This window comes from Gracilinanus agilis, chromosome 3 (assembly GCF_016433145.1).
Source record: "Gracilinanus agilis isolate LMUSP501 chromosome 3, AgileGrace, whole genome shotgun sequence".
NCBI lineage: Eukaryota > Metazoa > Chordata > Mammalia > Didelphimorphia > Didelphidae > Gracilinanus > Gracilinanus agilis.
This window is the reverse complement of record NC_058132.1, coordinates 142,192,554-142,211,570: the sequence shown is the minus strand read 5'-3', so window position 1 is coordinate 142,211,570 and position 19,017 is coordinate 142,192,554. Positions and strand designations below refer to the sequence as shown.

The 19,017-nt window shown below is 31.3% G+C and overlaps 1 protein-coding gene across 2 annotated transcripts in view; it reads left to right on the top strand.

Annotated features, from left to right (window-relative positions):
- CDK8 (cyclin dependent kinase 8) overlaps positions 1-19,017 on the top strand; it is a 123,356-nt gene that overhangs the window by 69,682 nt on the left and 34,657 nt on the right. For both annotated transcript variants that reach the window (XM_044668290.1, XM_044668289.1), the window contains exons 3-4: positions 4,750-4,860; positions 7,363-7,503. In XM_044668290.1, the coding sequence (XP_044524225.1) occupies positions 4,750-4,860; positions 7,363-7,503 (252 nt within the window). The remainder of the gene's footprint in view (positions 1-4,749; positions 4,861-7,362; positions 7,504-19,017) is intronic.

Below are 19,017 nucleotides of genomic sequence, written 5' to 3'. Positions count from 1 at the left end.
ATTTGGAATAATGTCCCAGAGCCAGATAGAACATTTCAGAGGGCCGCATCTAGCCCATCACTGGTCTACATCAATGGAGGAAGCATCCACTTTCCCATAGCCTGTTTTGGAACAATGTTTGAAGACTTTCCACTATGATATAGGATTAACTAGAGTTCATAAGTCTTCTAGTATAAACTTAGACACATGCTACTTTGAGATATTGAAGTATAGGACTCATTAAACAAATATCTGAAATATATTTAAGTAAAATAATATATTTTGTAGTATGTCAAATATGAAAACATGAATTATACCTTTTCTAAAGTACATACTAATTTCAGCATAAAAGTGAAAAAATTGTTGAGTTTTTGCCCTCTTTTGGACTCTGGACTTCTTTTCCATAAAAAAATATTTTATTGGAGTCCTTTTTGCTTTAATGTATCACTTCCCACTGACTCCCTCAAAAGGCCTCTCTCTTTTAACAAGTATAGTCAAGCCAATTCAACATATTTGCCTTCTGAAAATATATGTCTCATTCTGTACTTCTAGTCCATCTCTTTTATGCCAACAGGTTTCATCATTAGTGTTTTGAAGTTATAATTGGTTACCATACTGATCAGAGTTCTATAGACTTTTAAAACTATTTCTCTTTATGTTATTATAGTTCTCCTATAAGTTGTCTTCTGGTTTTGTTCATTTCACTTTGATCAATTCATACAAAATTTCTTACAGAACAATAGTGTTCAATTACATTTATATACCAGTTTGTTCAGCTATTCCCCACATGATGGGTATTTCCACCTCCACCCCTTCATTGTTATAGCAAAAAAGGTTTTCCTATTTTTGTAAACATGAACCCATTCCCCTCTGTTTTTGATCTCCTTCCGATATATATTATATTGCTGGGACTAAAAATTATGGATAGTTTGGGGAATATTTCTAATTTGCTTCCTGGAATGGATGTATCATTTCACAGTTCACTAATAGCCTCCCACCACTTCTCCACACAATTACCTTTTCTCTCTTTGCCAATGTGATTATGTTATCAGTCCTAAGAGTTGTTTTAATTTGCTTTTCTCTTCTTATTAGTAGAGCTATTAGTTTTTTGGAACCTTTTATATGGTTATCAAAGCTTGCATACTAACTGTTTTTACTTGTAGACCACTTATAAGTTGGAGAATGACTTCGATTTTTATATTTTTGTAACAACTATTCATAGATTGTGGACATTAGGCCTTTATCAGAATAATTTGCTTTAGATACTAGCTATGTGACTGGGCAAATCACTTAAACTCTGCCTTCTTCAGTGTCCTCATGTTCCAGCAGAATACTCAGACTGCTCCATGGGCTTTTTCTGGGACCCAAGCAGAATTCCTCTTCTGCTTCAAAAAAGGCTACCAAATTCTCTAGATAAAAAATACAATACAGAATTCCATAGTATCTCAAATCACTGATCAATAACAAATTAAAAGATAGAAATTTCACCCTTTGAGGGAATAATGGGACACCAGGGGGTGGATGGTATAGGAGATTCCACTGAAGAGTATAGTATTGTACTAAAGATGGGGATTTTATCATGGGTCTAATCTGGGGAGAGTTGATACATAAGGAGGTTCTTTTATCTGAGAGAGTGTGAGACATGGACAACATCTTGCTTCCGCACTAGGGAAATTGGTGCTCCTAAGGGCTTCCTTTATTCTATATGCAATAATTTTCTTGTAGAAATTCTTCCAAACTTAACGTAAGATAGATTAATCATGTTATGATATTTCATATTCAGATTGTGTATTCATTTTGAATTTAGTGTGGAATTAGGGGTAATATATTAACTTAAGTCTAATGTGTGACAGACTGCTTCCCGTCACTCCTAATAAAAGATTTATTTCCTACGTAATTTATGTTTTCAGATTCATGAAATACTGGGTTGAGTTCTGTTATTTCTGATTCTTGCTTCATCTGTCCTGTTAATATAACTTTTCTATTTTTTCATACAGTATAAAATAGATGAGATGTTTGGAGCTTCATAATAGTTTAAGTTTTAGAAATGCTATTCTTCCTTTATTCCTATAATTGTAATTTGCCTTGATATTCTAGATCTTTTCATTTCCCTATATGAAGTTTGTTATTAATTTGTCTTAACTTTAAATAATTCCTTTGGTTATTTCATTGGTGTAGTGCTTAGTTCATAATATTTTCCTATCTATAAATAACATTTTTATTATGTAGACACGGCCTAAATATTTGCATGATTTCTCCATGTAATTTAAATTGTTTTATATTTCTTAAAGGAGCATTTTGTAATGGAATCTATGCATTTAACAAAGATGACAAAATATAGAAATATTCTACATTAGAGTGGTTTATGGTTGTGGAAAGATATTGTTCATCGATCTGTAAAATTAATTGAATCGTCATTATGGAATTAAGGAAAAACTGTGACTAAAGTGCCCATACTCTTTAAAAAAATATATTTTCAGGGGGCAGCTGGGTAGCTCAGTGGAGTGAGAGTCAGGCCTAGAGACAGGAGGTCCTAGGTTGAAACCCGGCCTCAGCCACTTCCCAGCTGTGTGACCCTGGGCAAGTCACTTGACCCCCATTGCCCACCCTTACCAATCTTCCACCTATGAGACAATACACCGAAGTACAAGGGTTAAAAAAAAAAAAAACAGAAAAAAAATATATTTTCAGTTTCAAATTCTCTTTTCCACCAATTGAGAAAGCAAGAAAAACAAAGTCCATAAAAATATAATTTAAATGTCACTCCACAAATCCTGTGTTAGCTATGTCCAAAAAAAAGGAGAGAAAGAAGGAAAGAAGTAAGGAAGGAAGAGAGGAAAAGAAAATAATTCCATATGCTTCCTATTTGGAAGTAGGTAGCATTTTTTATTATTACTCATTTGAAATTGTGATTGGTCATTGTGGTGATCAGAATTCCTAAGTCTTTCAGAGTTGATTATCTTCACAATGTTCTTGTTGCTGTATAACTTGTTCTTCTTGTTCTACTCACTTCACTTTGTATCAGATCATATCAGTCTTGCCAAATTTTTCAGAAAACATCCTCTTTATCATTTCTTACAGCACAATAGAATTCCATCATAATCATATAACATAACTGTTTAACCATTCTCCAATTGATGGCTTATTTTCTTATTCTTTTGTCATCTAAAAAAAACTGCTATGAAAATTTCTATACAAATGGGTTCTTTTCCTTATACTTTGATCTCTTTAGGATGTAGACTTAGTAGCAGTCTTGTTGGCTTAAAGAATATTCAGTTTTAAAGCCCTTTGGATTTAGTTCCAGAATGTCTCCATAATAATTGAACTAGTTCATAGCTCCACCCAGAGTGCTTTAGTATACCCGCATCCCCTCCAACTTTGTTATTTTCCTTTTCTGTCATCTTAGCCATTCTAATGGGTATGGCATGGTACCTCATAGTTATTTTAATTTGTAATTTCTCCATTTGTGATTTAGAGCATTTTTATATGACTAATTTACTTGGATTTCTTACTCTGAAAACTGCCTTTTCCTAACCTTTGACCATATATGAGTTTCGAAAATGGCTCTTATTCTTATAAATTTGACTCAATAAATTATATATTTAGAAATGAAGCCTTTATCAAAGAAATTTGCAAAGATTTTTACTTTCAACTTCCCATTTCTCTTCTAATTTTAGCTATATTGGTTTTATTGTGAAAACCCTTTTTCTAGGGATTCCACTAGTAAACATACTCCCAACGTGGCCATAAAAACAAAGACTCTATTATGTATCAGAATATATTTATAAGCAGCACTTTTTGTGATTAGTAAAGAACCAGAAACAAAATAGATGCTCATCTATTGGTGAATGGCTGAACAAATTTGTAGTACTTGGATATAATGTGCTATAAAAAATGATGAATATGATGAATCAGAGAAACATAGAAAGACTTATATGAACCAGTGAAGTGTAAAGTAAGCAGAACCATAAAAGCAATATATACATTAACTGAAACAATGTAAATGGAAAGAATTGCCACCAAAAAATCAATTCAGCTTCATAAAATTATAGACCAAGATTGAGGCCCTAAAGAAAAGATAGAAGGAAATGCCTTCTCCCACTTCTTTACAGAAGTTAAAATTGTTGGGTATGAAACATTGCACATAACATTTGGCTTTTTTATTTTATTGATTGGTTTTTGTGATTTTTGTTTCCCTTTTTAAAAAAAATTCTTTGTTCTAAGCAATGACTCTCAGGGAAGGAATTGTAAGAATACAGCATAGGGAATATAGGTGACATAAAAACAAAAGATATTAGTTAAAACTATTTAAAAATGATTGGATTGTATTAACTTTTTCCATTGGAATTTATTGGGGGAGAAGGAATAATGAATGACCTTTTGGGGGATGGTGGCTCATTTTGTGTATTATATAAGTTTGTCCATTCAGACTTAAAATTTAATAAGGCTACAATATAGATGCAAAAAACCACAAGTAGGATAATCTGAAAATGTGACATGCTATGTTTGGATCTCTATGTAGAAATTTTTGTATTTGATAATCTTATAGCGGAAAATGTGCAGTCTTAAATAAAAAAAGTCATTTGTTTCATCATCATCCTTTTTTCATATACTTTGAAGACCATATTCATATTTGAATTTTTTTTAGTGAATTGGATACCTAAAATAGAAAACATGGGACTTGTGCCAATTTAAAAGACAAAAAAAGATATCTTATTGACTGCTCTAGACTGCTTTAGACTTCTTTAATGATTTTCCTTTGCTTTGCAGCTACTTCGAGAGCTAAAACATCCAAATGTCATCTCTCTTCAAAAGGTGTTTTTGTCTCATGCTGACAGAAAAGTATGGCTTCTCTTTGACTATGCTGAGCATGACCTCTGGGTAAGGCCTATTACAGTTATATTTATTTGATAATAGAGGTTTTATTTAATAACTAAGGAGTTTACAAACTATAGACTTTGATACCAATTTATTAAATAGAAATAAATTTATAAGGTGTGCATATACCATGGTCTTTTTCATAATGTTTTTCTTTTTCATTGTTCTTTATGCCAACATCATTCTTTCTTTGTATAAAAAGCCATAAAATCTTAATTGTAGAAAAAAGATTCAAGAAAGGTATAAATGCATAATAAATTTGTGTTCTAAAATGACTTACTCATCTAGCTCTTTAGAATATGATCTCTTTGGAAGAATATATTTATCTTGATATTGAAAAATAATTCCACAAAATACTATATTAAAATAGATATGTATATAATATATATTTACACACACACATTTTGAGTGTTAGGCAGAATATTAATAGAGCAAAAGATTTTCATGCCTTGTCCAAAGCTTATACAAGCAAGAACCATACGCAAATTTAGACTCTGATTTAAGTAGAGGAGAATATAAAACAGATTGTTGGGTACAGGTACAAATTCATCTTTCATTCCTGGCGTCTTAGTATAAGAGACTAGAAGCAGAGTAGGGAAAAACTAGGCAGGGTGGTTTTGTTTAGTCCAGATTTGGAGGAAAAATATTTTATATGTGAGTCATTTGTTAAGAATTTAAGTAAAGACTTCTTCATATGATCATGCCTTAGAAGACTATGTAATTTAGTTATTGATGATATGTAACTGAAATTCACTTTCCCAATACAAATTAATAATGTAAAATGTAAATAAAAGCAAACATTCTGGATGTTTCAAAAATAGAAAAGTAGTAGTCCTTTAAATAATTATGGTAAAACCAAATAGTCAAGTCACACAACCAGCTTTGAATCACTTCACATCTAAGAAATAGTCGACTTTTTAATTAAGCAGCCAAGACCTACAATTCTTTAATAGTAGCATTTAGACCAAGATGAAATTTAGGGGAATCAAAATGAACAAAAGAAACCATCCTCTTTGTCCATCTAAAATATAACCATAATTATAAATAATACTCATATAAAGGAAATATTAATATATCCAGAGTTTCTGAAATCTAATTTCATGATTATCTTTGTTGTCAGTTCCCTATTTATTATCTGTTGGTGAGACAAAGACATATTTGAAGTCAAACACAACTAAAGTATCTGGAATAACTGAACAATATGATTCTATGGACCATGCAAAACAATGGAATAACTTTTCCACATTTTGGTTTATTTTTATTTTGTTAATGCTTCTAAAAATATCTTAATTTTGGTTATTCAGTTGTAGGTCTATATATTCCACATAGTCTGGAAGGTAAACATACAAAGAAAAGATTTATTTTCATGTTTTTTCTGTAGTTTTAAAATGATAAAAAAACTATTTAGCAAAAAAGACTTTTTTTCATTTAAAAAATTCTGAACTTGACCAATATCTCTGTACTTCTTACATGGCCTTGTAGACTATTTTGTATTTTAATTATAAGTTCTTATGGCATTCTTATTTTTGACTGTAAATTCCAAACTTCTTTATTCTCAGCTTAGTGATCCTTTTTTTTATCAGCACAATAGAATTACTAATTAGCTAAAATGATCTTTCTATTGTCTTTTTTGTTTATATATTTTCCTTTATTATGCATGTTGCCTTAGGTACATAGATTTAAATCATTAGCTTCAGTTTGTAGCATAGCAGTTCATTTCTGTTCAAGCTTTCTTTAAGTACTTGCTATATACCAAGCAGGCCCTGTCTTTCACTAGCTCATATTTCTTCTGGTAGGTAACAACGTTATATGTATGCAGATGACACTTCATAAATACTTTTTAATGGAAGATTTTTAAATTAAGATTTGATTGTGGAATCCAGTTTTAGCAAGGCCCTAGAAGAATATCAGACTTTTCAAAGTTTGGCCTATTTAGTATGAAACAATCTAGTCTTTTTGCTTCTTCTCGATTAATAACCTTACTATTCACTTTTTCCTATAAATTTCCTATATGAACAATCATTATTGCCAGTTATTTCTTCATACCTAATTCTGCCTGATTTAAATTATCTTCTTTTATGCTACTATTTGTTATAAATACTATGGTATTGTGATAAAAGGCAAAATGCTCTCATATTTTGTTGTAAATTTTCCTTTTGAAATTCTGCTTTTTTATGGGATGGAATGTCATCTAAAGAAATGATTGCATTTTAATTGAATTTCTAAATAAATAAAAGTATGAAATTCAACTCCTGTTGTATATCTTTTTATTTTCTGAGAGAGGTTGTCCAGTGTTATTGTGTATAGGAAACTATTTGAACCCTAGGCATAGTTATTTGGAAATTTTAAAATTACTTAAGTTTTAAGAAGAGGATGGAATGATATTAGCAAGCGTCATGAGGAATCTCTGGAAGGTTGTTTTTTGTTTTTTTTCCTTCAGTAAAGCTTTACACATCAAAGTGTCTTCTTTTTTTGATTCTATTGATATTTTTCCCTTTCTTTTAGCACATAATCAAGTTTCACAGAGCTTCTAAAGCAAACAAGAAGCCAGTTCAGTTACCTCGGGGAATGGTCAAGTCACTATTATATCAGATCCTAGATGGTATTCACTACCTGCATGCTAACTGGGTGTTGCACAGGGATTTGGTAAGTTGATCTGCAGTGGAGTTTGAGATGGTTAAGGAACATTTACAGATTGCTTTACTTTTGTTGCCTTTAGATATTCAAAACTTTCATGAGCTAAGACTATAGCCAGCTAACTTTTGTAGGGATAATGGAGATGTGGGGACTTAAGAATATTGCCTAATTTTATAAACTTTTTAATAAAACTCCTTTTGTAAAGTTTCCTAATCTTTGCTATATTTGTAAAGTTAAAGTGGTGAAGGTCAGGTTTATTTTCCTGTACTTTTCTTCCTTTTGTCTTTTCTAGAAATAAAGCAATGGTTCGTTTCAGTCAGTCACCCAGCCTTTATTAAGTGTCTATCATATCCCAGGAGTACAGTTGAAATGAATAGATTTATAAATAACTTTACACAAGTCTAGGGAACAACTATGCTATAGTAAGAATAGAAAAGGAATTTGTCATTAATACTGTTCAATTTGTTGTCCTACTAAGTTATATAGAAATTTTTTGACTAACCAATTTAATTCATCATTTGTAAAGAATGCTGTAGAGTCCTCTTTAAAAAAAAGAATTGTTATTTAAAAAATAAATAGCATTCAGAATTTGATGAATTGACTCTTGTAGAGTTCTTTTAAAATTTTTTTCTGTAGAAATGCAATATATATACCTGTTATTTTCTGCCTACTATATTATTTCACCCTGAAGCTTAATAAAGTTACATTATCTAAATCTCAAATTACTCTTTCTTATGAAGGTACTTCTAAATTATGTGCACCTTTTACACTTATTTTAAGAGCAAGTAAGATTTTAATAGTTTATTCATTTCAAACAGTTCTGAACACAATACTGTAAATGATAATTGTGGTTCCTAATCATAGATATTTTAGTAATTCACTGGGAAAATTTCATACAGAATCTAAGGTAGGTCTGATCTGACCTCTCATGTATTTAACTGATTCTAAGCTTCTCTGTATTTAGTGCATTAAAGCTTCGGTCTTCAAATTAGCTATTCTCATGTCGTATTTTCTAACTCTTTCATCTTGCTTCAATGATCCCCTTGAAATATGTTTAATGATGATTATCTTACTTCTGATTCTTATATTCCTGTAAATGTTTAAAATAGATACTGCAAAAAATTGGGTGAAAGAGCTTTAATCCTATTTTTAAAGTGTATTTTCCTTGAATTAGAACATTAGTTTATTTGTGACAGTAAAAAATTATACTATAGAATTTATTGCAGATTTTTAAAATTATCTTTTAAATGTATTTTAAAATTTTTAGGAGTTATGGATATTAGGGGAAGGGGATATTAGGAACTATAATTAATTTTAAATCCCTGTCCATTTCTATGATATCAAAAAACAAAATATAAAAACATGTACTGGGGACATGCTCTCTCAGCCCCTTTTCATTAAGAATAGTTAAGATAAATTCATATGCTTTATAGTTTATTTCATTTCCTTGTAATATTTTTCTTATTTAACTCTGTGTTTGTATTTTTATGTATATGTGTAGTTATTTAGTAAATGTATATATACCATGGATCTAATTTTTCTCCTAGATTTTGATTCATGTGTAAAATTATACATAATATACTTGAGTTTATAATGCTGTTTATAGAGTGATTTCATTTATTATAGGTAAAATAATTCTATTTAAGTAATAATGATAAAACCCACTTCTCCTGTCAAGGCTTTTTATTTTTTGATAGATCTTCACTAATATAGCTAAGACATTCCATTTGAAATAGAAATACTATGTAATGTATACTTTCCCAAGCCTCTTATTTGTCAACATATTTAATCAAGATTTTTCCTTGATTTGGTATTATATACAATTTAATTATTATTGCTTCTATTACGTATTTCCTTTCCTCCATATGATATTCCATGTGTCCTAGCTCAATTGTTGCCTTTATATTCTCTTTGAGAGTCTTAGAGATGAATACCTAATACCCACTGAAACCATTACCTTAACATTTTTTTAATTTTGCCAATTTTTGCCTCTTGTCCTGGGGAGGCAGGTTCCACTAGGATTCTTTACAGATGGAACTCTGTTACACCCTTCAGTTCTATTAGAAATCACTCTTTTTCATACAAATCACCAACCCAACAATTTTAATATTTAACATTATGTGGGTATATAAATGTAGTTACAAATAGTAACTACATGCATAGCAGTAAACTCTTTATCCTGTTAGCTTTCAACCTGTACAAACATCATCTTGCCTTGCTCTGGCTCACCTCACCCACCCTTGAGTCTGTTCTTGTTTACAGAGAATATGCAGGAAATATGATTTATGTCAAGAGATTAAAAATGAACACTCTAGTTTAACCCTCTGCTTTCATTTAAATTAGCTTAATATCCATTATGTGAGTTCAGAGTAATTGGCCTAGTTAAATGGGATTTAACCTGTATAAAGCTTTGGTCTCCAGTGAAATTTGATTATTTACTTGCCAAGATAGTCTTGTTTGATCCCTAAAAATGGTGTTATAGTGAAGCTCCATTGTAGTGTTACACATGATATGTAGGATCAACTGTAGTATTGACACTATAATTCTTTTAAGAATTAAAAGAAAACACTGGTATGAGTTAGAAGATTTAGGAAGTATATTACAGATTTAACATTTATGAAGACTATATAGCTTTTTACTTTTAGATACACATGATCACACTTTGTGTCTACAAGTTATGATTATTATATATTGCCAGGTTTTTAGCAGAGACAGAAATTTCTTAAACCATAGTTTTGTAGTGTTGTCACCTTGAACACAGAAGTAGGATGGTGGGAAATAATGATGGATGGTTTATAGTAGCATTTCAAGCAATGGTTTTAGAGAAGGATGCAGAAAAAGAAAGGATATAGTCACTTTCAGAATAGAAAAATGTAATTATATTAACTTTACTTTTACAGTTAGGATATTTGGTATATTTAGAGATGTGAAGAAATGGGTAGAGAACCAAAACTTTCGAATAAAAATGATTTTTTTTTTAATTTTAATTTGAGTAGGTAGAAAAAGGCATAATTATTATAGGCCATAGAAAATCAGCAGTACCCCCCCCAAAAAAGAGGGGTATCAAGATGATTTTTTGCAGAATTGGAGGCAGCATTATCTATAGTGATGGTTGGAAAAACTAAAGTGTTAAGAAACCAACCTTTTAGTCTTATTTTTGTTTCAGTTATGTACTTCTGGTTATTCAATACATTCTCTGTGCTTCATTTTCAGTAACTTGAAATGAGTTAGCACAATACTCATAATTCACTTCTCTTAAAGTTTTAGAAATTTTAACAAGAATAAGTTTACTGTCAAGTTTGTTACTTGTGATTGAGTAATTTTTTGTTAATTAGGAATCATATTAGACCTTTAAAGAATGCTATTATAATGACCAGATTTCCTGGTTTCCTAAATTACATATCCAAAAAGGAAAATATGATTGTTTTCATAAAACTTGGAATGTGGGCAAGGAGAATGGAATATATCATGAAATACCTGGTTGAGCAAAATTCAAAGTCTGAGAGCCTTAAGAGTTTCATCAGAATGGTAGAATATTAGTACTGACAAATCCTTTTATTTATATATGGCTGTGGAAAATGAGAAAAGGAAAATGACTTGATTATGACCACATACATTGTAAGTGGAAGAATTGCTATTTGAACTAGAACTTTGAAATCCAAATCTTGTGTTCTTTACAGTTTACCACACTAATAGTAACAGGAACACAATAATTTCATTTTATAGATGAAGAAATTGAAGTCCAGATAGTTTACATTTGTATTGTGCTTTATGGATTACAGAGTAGTTTATATGATTTAATTTGATTCTCACAAATAGTTATTGCATGTATTATTACTGTGATTTAAGGAATTAAGAAGGTAACTATCCAGAGGCAAAATAACTTGCTAAAGTTCACAGAATGAATTAGTGAAAATTTTTGGAAATGTTAGAAATGTTCTGATTATTATAACCATATATATTATACCATGTATATATATACACCATATATATTATACCACATATATCATATATATACTATATATATAACCATTATTATAACCATATATATGTGAAAAATGAAATCATTATGGAGTTATATTAAAAGCAGTTAAACTCCCATCAGTCAAAATGATGTCTCCAAATAGCCTCATCTAGCCATAATATGACCTTAAAAATATAAGTTAATAGGCCTAACAACATTAGAAAAGAAATATACGTAACTTGAATTCAATTCTAGTTCTGCTGCTTAGTTTCCCTTTTTGTTAATATTCATCCTTATTTCACATATGGGAGATGAAAATATTCGGTAGTATTATTTTTGAAGTTATACACACTTTAAACTTTTAATGTCTCATACTGTATTTCCCTTTTAACTGAGCAAATTCAAAACAAAAGTGAAAAATAAATCCTTCAGAATTCAACTACATGGCACTGGCAAAACAAATTCCCACATTATCCATATCTAAAAATGTATTTCTGTGTTTTAAGCACATCACCTTTGTTAGGTTTTGAGAGGCATATTTCATTCTTTTAGATTTGTAGTTTGCCATGACATTGATCAGAGTTATAAAGTTTAGGAAGCTTTTCTCTATAGTGATGTCACTGTAAAAGTTGTTTCCCTAGTTCTCACTTTGTTCTTCAACACTTCAAATAGTCTACTCAGTTTCCAGTGAAACTGTGCATTTCATCATTTCTTATGGCAAAATAATTACATTTATATGCCACAATATATTTAGCCATTCCTCAGTAGGGGAAATGACTGAAAAAATTTTGCAAATGAAAATACTTTAATTAAAAACACTTACCCAGATTTAAATAAAGCTCCCAAAGAAATGTGTTTTTTTAAAAAGCAGAATGCTTCAGGCCCTGGGTTCAAGTTCTGGCTCTCCCCAATATACTACAGGTATGACCTTATGCAAATCACTTAATCTCTTTTTCTCAGTTTCTCTTGGGGGAATGGGAAAGGGAGAAGGTTGTGAGACTCTCCCAAGTTTCCCTAACTGTTGTATTCATGAGCCTCAGAGACTAGTAAAAAACAAAACTTTAAAATTGATCCAAATCTCTGCTTCCAAATAGGTATAACCCATATATAAAGGGTTTTTGTATTGGGGGGAGGGACTATGTGTGTATAACCATAGTTAGTATTTGATAAACCTAAAGACCAAGCCTTTGGGATAAGAATTCAGTATTTGACAAAAATTGCTGGGAAAACTGGAAAGCAATGAATACTTTTTGACTTAGAAATACTACTACTAGTTCTGTATCCCAAAGAAATCAATGAAAAGAGAAAAGGACCTATTTGCACAAAAATATAGCAGCTCTTTTTTGCAGTGGCAAAGAATCGGAAATTAAAGGGATGCCTACCAATTTAGGGAATGACAACTAACTGAGGTATAGCATCATGATGGTATAATTACTGTGCTATATATAAGAAATGATCAGCAGGATGGTTTCAGAAGAGCCTGAAATGACTTAAATGAGCTGATGCAAAGTGAAGCGAGCAGAACCAGGGAAACATGTACACAGTAACAGCAATATTGTAAGGATGGTCATCTGTGAAAAACTTAATTACTCTTATTAAGACAATAATCCAAAACAGTTCCAAAGGGCTCATTTTTTATAGCATTTTTATGTTATCTACCTCCAGAGAACTAATGAACTTTGAATTTTGAAGCATACATTTTTTACTTTCTTTATTCTTAATAGTTTGTATTTTCTTTTGCAACATAGCTAATATGGAAATATGTTTTGTATGACATCACATTTATAATTAATATAAAATTGCTAGTCTTTTCAAGGAAGGAAGTAGGGTGGGATGGAGGGGAAGAATTTGAAGGTCAAATTAAAAAAATAATTGTTAAAAATGGGTTTTTACACTGGTTTTCCCTCTTAACTCCCTGCCTATATTTGGATAATATTTAGTGAAATAAATTAAAAAGTAATTTTTAAAAAGGAAGAAAATGTGTATTTGTTTGATCATCAACATATAGAGGCAGCTAGGGTAGTGCATTTTATAGACCTGGAGTCAGGAAGGCTTGAGTTCAAATCCACCCTCAGGTACTAATTACTTACTAGCAATGCAACCCTGGGCAAATCACTTAAAAACTTATATTTGCCTCAGTTTCCTCAGCTGCAAAATAGAGATAATAATAGCACTTAATTTTCAGGATAAAATTAGGTTATTGTGAGGATAAATATTTGCAAAGTACTTAATATAGTATTCATGGCACATGGTAGGTGATATATAAATGCTAACTATTGTTTTATTATCATTATTATTGAAAAATTAACACATTTCTAGTTTACATATGCAAACTTGCTTCCTTGAAAACCCAGAAAACTGTACCTCTTCACAGTAATTCACAAGCTGAACCCTTTTAGTACCCAGTGCCACAGACAGGTTTTTTCCAAAGTCAAGTGCCACACTTATTGTATATCTTTAGAACTGTGATTTGGAAGAGTGCTAGTTTACACACAAGCATTCCATCATCATCCCCTTCAGTGTCAATTCCTTTCTTTCTCCATAACCCCTTACTTCCTGATACTTCAGTCCCCCACTTAGCAGTAATGTTCAGTTTTGTCTCTCTGGGCCCAATAGGAGCTAGGGAGCTAGCCTGAGGTTGCAAATGCTTCCACTATTTTATTTATGTGTTTCTTAACCATTTAACACATATAAAACTGCTTCCATTTTTATTAGGTTCATAACTTTTTTTTAATGTGTCACTGATAGTGTTTTGGGTATTATGCCCCTAACTGCATTTCCCCCATAAGCCTTATGGCTTTTATTGGTCGATTTTGCATAGTATAGTGATTTTTAGGAAATCGTATATTGTTACAGCAGAATTATTTCCAAAAAGCCTTTATAAATTGCCTGATTTTAGTACTATGATAAGGCATATGAAAAATTAATATTTTGATCTTATTCTCTAGCCTAATATTTTATTATTTTTCAGTCTTCAAAAGATTTGTAAAAAGTAATTTAATTTTTAAAGATGGAATACATTATATTAGGTACTCATCTCGGCTAAAATTCTGAAATAAGCCAATTATAAGTCTTTGGTGGTCACAGTTGCATAAATCTTTCATTAAGGCTCTGTCAGTTTGATAACCTTATTTCTCTTCTTGATGTGAGCAAATGAGAAATGATTAAGTGAAAGTGAAATTAAGTATTTTTTAGAAAGCTTGGCCTGCCGTCTTTCATAGGTAACTTAACACAAAAGGTCTTGAGTAATTTTAAAAAATATATGTTCTTGTATATGCTAATGCTTATGATCAAGAAAAAGATAATTTACCAAATGAAATTGTATTTGAAGCAGTTCTTTTAGGGATAAATTTTTAAATGACCTTTTTTTCATGGTATAGTTGGATTTTGCTACTTTTTACCCAGCTTACCATAATTTATTTTTTAAAAAAGCTATTTCCATCTGTGATTTTAAAATGTATAATTTGCTATAACTTTTGCACCATATCATAAGCATACATGTCTTCTATCTAGAGTTTTATTATCTAAGTATGTAACTAGATAACCAGGTAACATCAATCAAATCATTTTACTATCTGCTATTAAATACATATATATCCTTATTTGAGCCTAAGTTGTCTTCTTAAGTAAAGATACTTATATCAGTTCAAATCAAAATGGGTATTTGTACTTTTTTGATGTCTTAGAATTTTTGAATCTCGGAGTTGGGTTCCTTAAGGTTGGGATTATCAACCTTCCTCTTTATTCAACATCAACGATGGAGAGAGTTGATCAATTATATGTGATGACTTGTTGGATGGATCTAATGATAAGAAAATTCTCATTGGAAAAACATTTACTTAATTACATTGCCCTTCCAATTTCTAGGGTCTGATAGGGACATATTTTCTATCTCCACAGGAAGATAAAAATAAGTCATTAGTTTTTCTCAGGAAATAGAAACCTTTTTTAACTTACAGTGTTACTGAGAGAAAAGTATTGCTGCACTTTCTTTTTTCCTCTGAATTTAAAAGAAATCATTTTACTTTATATTTTTTCAGTTAAACAATATTTTCTCATTCCAACAGAATTCGTATAAAATGTATAATTATCAGTCTTCTGAAATCATAATTGATCATTGTATTTATTAAAGTTCTTCTGACTTCCAAAACTTTTTATTTATAATGTTGCTATTATTGTAAAATTACATTCCTTGTCCTACTTGCTTCAGTAACTAGAAGTCTTTTCAAATTCCTTTGAATCTCTTCCTTTCACCATTTCTTATAGTACTACAGAATTCCCTCACAAAATATCATAACAAAAAGAACTATTATAAATTTTAATTTTTTTATATTTTTGACCTTTTTTAAGACATGAGCAGTAAGGGCTAGGCTATTGGAGTTAAGTGACTTGCCCAGGGTCACACAATAGGAAATGTATAAAGCCAGATTTTGAACCTAGATCTAGCTGCCCCTTTATGCACTATTTTTCAATGGGGTATAGTAATGAATAGTAGGACCTGCTGTCCGTAGTCAGTACATAAAAAGCATTTTTCAATGTGTAAGAAATCCTAATCAAAATCATCTGTGCACAGTTTTCTATGGACAAAATTTGGATCCTTTAGGAATTCCTTCCCATAGAAAATAATAATTCTATTATGATCAAATTATTCCTTATATCTTACCCCACATCAAAAGAGCTGTTATTTGATAAAATAACACTCAGCTAACTTTTTATGTTATCCGAAGTCTTATTGATTCTTGAGCCCATTCAGTTTGTCTGAGAGAAAAGTATTTCTAAAAATGATTTTATTTTTAAATTTTTAATGTTAACTAATACCTTTTTTTCTTTGCATGAAAAGTATTTCAAGCTCCTTTTCCAGACTAAATGCTTCCTTATGACAAAGAAAAGCATTTAAAAATGCAAAAACATCAGATACAGAGCCCATGGCTGATGGCATATTAAATTTGTTTTATTCATCCTCTACCTTTTTGTTGTAAATAAGAAGGTACATTTTATTGTCTGTTTTCTTAGACCTTCATTAATTTTTCATTTGCTGATACCTTCTCATCTTTTGTTATGCCTGCTTTTAAACCTTCATTTTTACCATAATCTTTATTTCCTCTATCCTTCAGTACTCTCCCAGACCTTAACTCTAATCTGGCTTCACTTTTCTCCCTTCTCATTTTCAACTCTTAATTAAAAAGAAATAATTTTATTGATGCCTTCTTTTACAGTATATTGATTTCCAGATTTTCCTTCTACCCTTACCTATCCAGAGATTAATCCCTTATAACAAAAAGTTAAAATTAATCAGTACAAATGAGCAATAATTTACACAGTTTTCTGCACCTCTTGCCCCCAAAAGATGAGGAAGTAGGAATATTTTTCAATCTCTTTTGAATCTGAGTTTGGCTCTTAAGACTTTTGTACTGTTGTTGGTGGTTATCTGTTCTCTTTATTATATAGTTATTGTATATTTTTTTCCTTGTTCTTATTTCAATTTGCATTTGTTCATGTAAGTTTTCTCATGCATTCCCCTGATATTTATAGTTATAATTTCTTACAGTGTAGTAGTATGTTCTTACATTCTTACACCACAGTTTTTTTAGCTATTTCCCAAATTAGTAAGCATCTATTTTTTTCCTAATCTTTTGCTACTGTTTTGGTGTATTGTTGACTACCTTTGGGTTATACCTGGTAAGTAGTTCTTGTGGTCAACTGGTATAATTAGTTTATATTATATTATATTAAAATTACTTTACAGAATGACAATTTAATGATGATTTTAAAAAGTGGTATCCCTCATTTATGAAGAGGACACTCCTTATTTATTTGTTCTTGGTTCAATTAGTATTTCAGATAATTACTAGCTGTATGAACATAAGACAACTTACTTGCCCTCTTTGTCATTTTTTTTTTTTCCTATAAAACAAAGGTGTTGAATTTGATAGCCTCTAAGGGTCTTTCTAGCTCTTATCTATGTTCCTATGTGTTTATGTGTTGTGGATTCTTTTCCCAGGGAGAATTATACCAAAAATGATTATTTTAGTGAGCATTTCCAATCACTCTAACTTGCTCTCCCCACCCCACCCCCCAACCCCGGTCATTTAGGATAGAAAAAGTGTTCTGAAATCTTCAGTACTTGTGTTTTCTCCTTATTGTTCTTTCTCAATTTTTAATACTGAGTTGCCAATTGTGTGCTTGCAGGTATTCTTATGAAACCTAAACTCTTTTTTTTTTTTTTTTTGAAGTGATTTGGATTGCATTGAGGAGATTCTGCAGTATGCTGGGAATTGATGGAATGTGGACAATGCCATCCACAAACAGGAGCATAGGGTGGATGTTACACTCTTTAGGGAATCCCACTATAATTTGGATTCCATGCTTCTCCTTAAAAATGTTTTTGTTGATTTCTTTCATTTTTTTTATTTTTTTATTTTTTTTAATATTTATTAATAATCATTTTAACATGGTTACATGATTCATGCTCCTACTTTCCCCTTCACCCCCCGCAATCCCCCCACCCATGGCCGACGCACATTTCCACTGGTTTTGTCATGTGTCCTTGATCAACACCAATTTCCAAATTGTTGGTAGTTGCATTGGTGTGGTAATTTCGAGTCCACATCCCCAATCATGTCCACCCCGACCCATACGTTCAAGCAGTTGCTTTTCTTATAGGTTTCCTCTCCTGCAGTCCTTCCTCTGAATGTGGGTAGCATCTTTACCATAAATCCCTCAGAGCTGTCCTGGGTCATTGCATTGTTGCTGGTACAGAAGCCCATTACATTCGATTTTACCACAGTATATCAGTCTCTGTGTACAATGTTATTCTGGCTCTGCTTCTTTTGCTCTGCATCATTTCTCGGAGGTCTCTCCAGTTCGCCTGGAACTTCTCCAGTTTATTATTCCTTTTAGCGCAATAGTATTCCATCACCCGCATATACCACAGTTTGTTCAGCCATTCCCCAATTGAAGGACATACCCTCCTTTTCCAATTTGTTGCCACCACAAAAAGCGCAGCTATGAATATTTTTGTACAAGTCTGTTTATCTATGATCTCTTTGGGGTACAAACCCAGCAATGGTATGGCTGGATCAAAGGGCAGGCATTCTTTTATAGCCCCTTGAGCATGATTCCAAATTGCCAGCCAGAATGGCTGGATCAGTTCACAGCTCCACCAGCAATGCATTAATGTCCCAATTTTGCCACATCCCCTCCAACATTCATTACTCTCCCCTTCTTTCATTTTAGCCAATCTGCTAGGTGTGAGGTGATACCTCAGAGTTGTTTTGATTTGCATTTCTCTAATTATTAGAGATTTGGAACACTTTCTCATGTACTTATTGATACTTTTGATTTCTTTACCTGAAAATTGCCTATTCATGTCTCTTGCCCATTTATCAATTGGGGAATGGCTTGATTTTTTATACAATTGCTTTAACTCCTTGTATATTTGAGTAATTAGACCCCTGTCAGAGTTTTTCATTATAAAGATTTTTTTCCCAATTTGTTGTTTCCCTTCTGATTTTGACTACGTTGTTTTTGTTTGTACAAAAACTTTTTAGTTTAATATA